We start from the raw sequence: 4,472 nt of genomic DNA on the forward strand, positions 1-4,472 counted from the left end.
TTCTAGCCAAAACCACCTAAGGCTCAATCGAGGGTGGCATAAAGACACAAGGGCCTGGTTAAACTATTGGGAGATCAACGAAAATGATGCATTGCAAAACATAAATAACATTAAAGATATTGTTACTTCTAAGTTCAAAGAAAAAATGTGGTGTGAGAAATACTTAGCGGCTAAAAGAAAATTAAGTTATTATAAGAAAGTCATCAACCCCACCCTAGAAGATCAAAAGTATCTCTCTATTTTAACTAGCTCAAAGAAGAAAATTAATATAGCAAAGATTAGAACGAATTCTCATGAGCTCCATAGTGAAACAGGTCGTTGGGTAGTTCCTAAAACGCCATGGACGGAAAGGATCTGCCATATATGTGAGAATAGGAACATCGAGGATGAAAACCACTTCCTCTTAGAGTGCCCCGCGTATAACCACATTAGATCTCAGTTTCACAATCTTTGTTACAATACTGACCTTCCTAGCCTTTTACAATGTCAAAATTATAGTGAGCTCATCTTTGTTACAACACTGACCTTCCTAGCCTTTTACAATGTCAAAATTATAGTGAGCTCGGGAGGCTTCTCTCCAAGCTTTTTGAGCATAGGAATAAAAACTTAAATCAAAATAGATAACTTGTTTCTTTAGGTCTGATAGACCATTATTTGGTCTCAGTGGACGTTAACCATCATCATCCTCATCATCAATAACATGTTAATATTGTTTTATTGGCGTGGTCTTTTCAATAAAGAAATTGTTAAAATATTAAATCAACTTATCGTTAATTTATATAATAAAAGAATTAAATTACAAACAACTAAAAACTAAAAAATTAATGTTCTCATAAACTACTTCGAATCTAATGAAATGAAAATTTATTTCTTTCCTGATCGACCAGCAGAACTCTATTAAAAGTCCAAATATTTCGTACATTTGCAAAACACAACTTACAACACTAATAATACAGTAGCAAGTGCAGTCATATGGAATTTGAAGTTGGTATTGTCATCTTCTTCTGTAGTGACAGAATATCTTCCACAAACATATCGAAATTCTTAGATGAAGATCCATCTTCCGATACGGCTTCCCTGGCCAATTCCTTGAGCCTTTTACAGTTTTGCTTCAACGATTTTACTTTATCATCTCCACTGCCACCATCGTCCATGAGAGTCCTCACACATTTCTCTATTTCGTCCCTTGTAACCATTTCATCCTCCTCACGCTTCACAACCTCTATTCCAACCTTCACTTCCTCCACGATAAGCCTCGCGTTGAAGTATTGATCTGCAACCAGTGGCCAACAGATGAGAGGAACGCCAATGGAGATGGCTTCAAGCGCAGAGTTCCAACCACAATGACTAATAAAAGCCCCCACAGAAGGGTGCGAAAGGATGGCTAACTGATCTGTCCAGCCGCTTACTATGAGGCCTTGCTGCTCCGTGCGCCTGTAAAAGTCGTCCAGCTCGAGCTTGTTCTCATCAGAATCTGGGAGTTTCAGAACCCAAAGAAATGGCTTCCCGCTCGCCTCTAAACCCAACGCCAATTCAATGATCTGGGAAGAAGAGATGAAACATTGGGTGCCAAAAGAGACGTAGACGACCGATCCCGGGGATCGATCGTCCAACCACTCTAACTCCGCTGCGGCCAGTTGAGCTGCTGGAGTGGTGAGATATTGGCCACTTAGAAAAGATTCCGGTAGCAAAGGACCGATGGGTCTGACGGGGCCTGGATAGCGCCTCTGAAATTCATCCACATGATCTCCTTCCACTGCATCGAAGGTGTTGGTAATGATCATCCAGCTCTGCTTCGTCAAACGAAAAAACTCTCTGCTACCAACGTACGTCCAATGAGTTTCATCCGCATCGGGGAGTTCCGGCGGCATCTGAGAGCGCGAGAAGAGGGTGCATTTGGCGTCATGGGGAACAATATATCTGCCAGAATTTGTGCGTTCCAGGTTGCGTGGCAGATTGCTCCATAGGATTTCGAAGAAGTTTTGAGAATACGCAGACGAACACTCAACGCTCACCCTCGGAATTCCGAGCTTGGCGGCCATAGATACCGTCCAGCACAACAGAAAGTCTGTAACGATACAGAGCGGAGGATTCAGCTGAAATCCATTATCATTATCCTCAGAAAACAGCAGTTTCTGGAATGCGTCTTGAAGCACCGTGTGGTTGGAAAGCAGTATGGGTGGAATCTGGTCCGAAGCATGGCTTTTGTCCTCAATGGCTTCCGGCTTTATCTCCTGGGAAAGATGGAGCTCTACAATGCGAATGTTAGCTGCATCTGCAATCTTGGTTCTAGCAATAGAGAGGCCATGATTGGAGGATACGAAGAATGAGACGAGAAATCCTCGGGCAGCAAGCCTTTTGGCGAGCTCTGTAAAAGGAATGAGATGGCCGATCCCAAGGGAGGGAAGGAGGATAAGATGGGGTGGAGGTGCAGTCATTCCACAATCCATCTATCGAAACTTAGATACGTTGGGTTGGATAAAATTGAAGGGGGTGTTTTATAGAAACTTAGTTTAGTGTTATCTATCGTGCAGATTTTGTTCTTGCTTAAGTTCCAAGCTATTGGGATTGTTCTTGCTTAAGTTCCAAGCTATTGGGATTTGTGTGGATGGCACTACGTCAATAATTGTTGGTTTATTGTTTTTTCATTTTGTTTTTTAACCATCGTTAATTGGGATGTCTGTGAATGAGATTTATCACATTATCTCAATAATTGTTAGTTTGGTGTTTTTTCATTTTGTTTTTTTCAACATTTTTTTATTTTTTTTAATGGACAAGAGATAAAGGTATTTAGCAAATTATTGAACTGATAAAGGTATTTAACAAATTATTAGTTTAATGTATTTTCTTCTGGTTCAGTCAATATCATTTTATTTTCATAAACATATTTATATGCTTGAAATAAAATGGTTATTCAAGCATATAAATATATTCGGAGTATTGGAGATGGAAATTATGCTTAAACAAGAATTTATATGTAATCAAGATAGATGATGGAAATTAATTAAATAAATAAATGATTTAAGGGTTTTAATGATGGATGCAATTAGTTTACGAAGGGTTAATAATTTTAAGTTAACAAGATTCTCATTAGAAATAATTTAATAATTATTACTGTTACTTTTTTAAGGAAAAAGATTTATATATTCAAAAGAAACGAATATATACATTTTTTTAATAGAGAAATTAATTATAAATTGAAATAAATTATTGCCATTTAATTTATACAAAAATGTTATTAGTTTTTTTATAAAGTCATTTCCAATAGAAGTCAAAGCCCAATAAATTTTGCTTTACATTATTTGAACTCTCTTGTGAGCATGTTTGATAAACATATAGTGAGAGTGGCTAAAAACAAGGATGACCCCCACTCAACGCATCAAAGGATGTCCTTGGCTGGCCCCGTAAAAAAATCCCTAAGCAATCTCATAGTCTAAAAGTTATGTGATCAATTTGATAGGACTTTTTTTACTTCAATTCATATCTGAATTCTTTAGAAAGACAAAGAATTTGATTTGTAGTGAGATCTAGAGGAAACTCAATATTTTAAAAAATGCTCAAGTTTTGCATCCACCACAAACAATTGACAAAGAAATAAGGTAACCTTGCAAATTCTTTCACCAAATTGTTACAAAGCCACAGTTTAAGACAATATACCAAATTAGAGTAGGATCATATAGTATTGGTATTTAGATCATGCTAGACAATCCTTAGAACTTGAATTGTGTAGTTACACCTAATGAAAAGTGGCTTGAGGATTCCTCCTAGCCTTTGTATAAAGCACATTTTCTTTTCCCAATCCACCCTCTTTTGACGCCAACCTCCTAGGTTAATAGTTTGTCATTTAGAGAAAATGAAAGAGTAATTTTAGATTTGAGAGACACATTAATCATCCAAATAACCCTCCACCAACATTATTTTTTATTCCTTCGAAGCATTGTTTGAACAAAACCTTATATCCCAACTTGGTGATGAATTCACCAAAGCAAGGTTTTTTTTACCAACATAGAGAATTTGAATCATCATCCTATAAGAGAATAAAATTGGACACCAACATATTGATGAAACAATCCCACTCAACCATATGATCTATAACTAGGGCAATATAGTATCCCAACTTCCACCCTTGCCAACCCCTAATCTGGGGAGACTGTGCTTTAGCATCATTCAGGTTGAAAATATTCAACTAATGCATTTTCTGAAGGAGGGACACAGAGAAATGATACCTATCCCCTGCACCCAACCAAGGATATTCTCCAATATAGACACTTCTAGTGCCCCTAACTCTCCATAAAGCACAACCTAAAACCAAAGGGATGGAATTGACCAATTCATTCCATACAATATACCCCTTGGTATATTTCCAAGGCATGTGGAACCATTCACCTAAATACTTGCTAGGAAAATACTTCAACTACATGACTCTACTCTAAATAGAACTACCATGAGAAAGCCTTCAAAGGATTCTTCCA

The 4,472-nt window shown here is 37.5% G+C and overlaps 1 protein-coding gene across 1 annotated transcript; it reads right to left on the bottom strand.

Moving 5' to 3' along the window:
* Positions 1 to 968: 968 nt before the first annotated feature.
* LOC149220946 (UDP-glycosyltransferase 73E1-like) lies at positions 969 to 2,450 on the bottom strand. The gene has a single exon (XM_089387258.1). It carries the CDS (start codon positions 2,448 to 2,450, stop codon positions 969 to 971), a length of 1,482 nt encoding a protein of 493 aa, XP_089243384.1.
* Between the last annotated feature and the right edge of the window lie 2,022 nt (positions 2,451 to 4,472).

The sequence above is a fragment of the Pinus tabuliformis genome, chromosome Q, assembly GCF_031772625.1.
Source record: "Pinus tabuliformis cultivar Carrire ecotype Pingquan chromosome Q, CPIR1, whole genome shotgun sequence".
NCBI lineage: Eukaryota > Viridiplantae > Streptophyta > Pinopsida > Pinales > Pinaceae > Pinus > Pinus tabuliformis.

Bases quoted from the DNA above. Each gene is read 5' to 3' on its own strand.
- LOC149220946 (XM_089387258.1), bottom strand. From the start codon at position 2,450: ATGGATTGTGGAATGACTGCACCTCCACCCCATCTTATCCTCCTTCCC.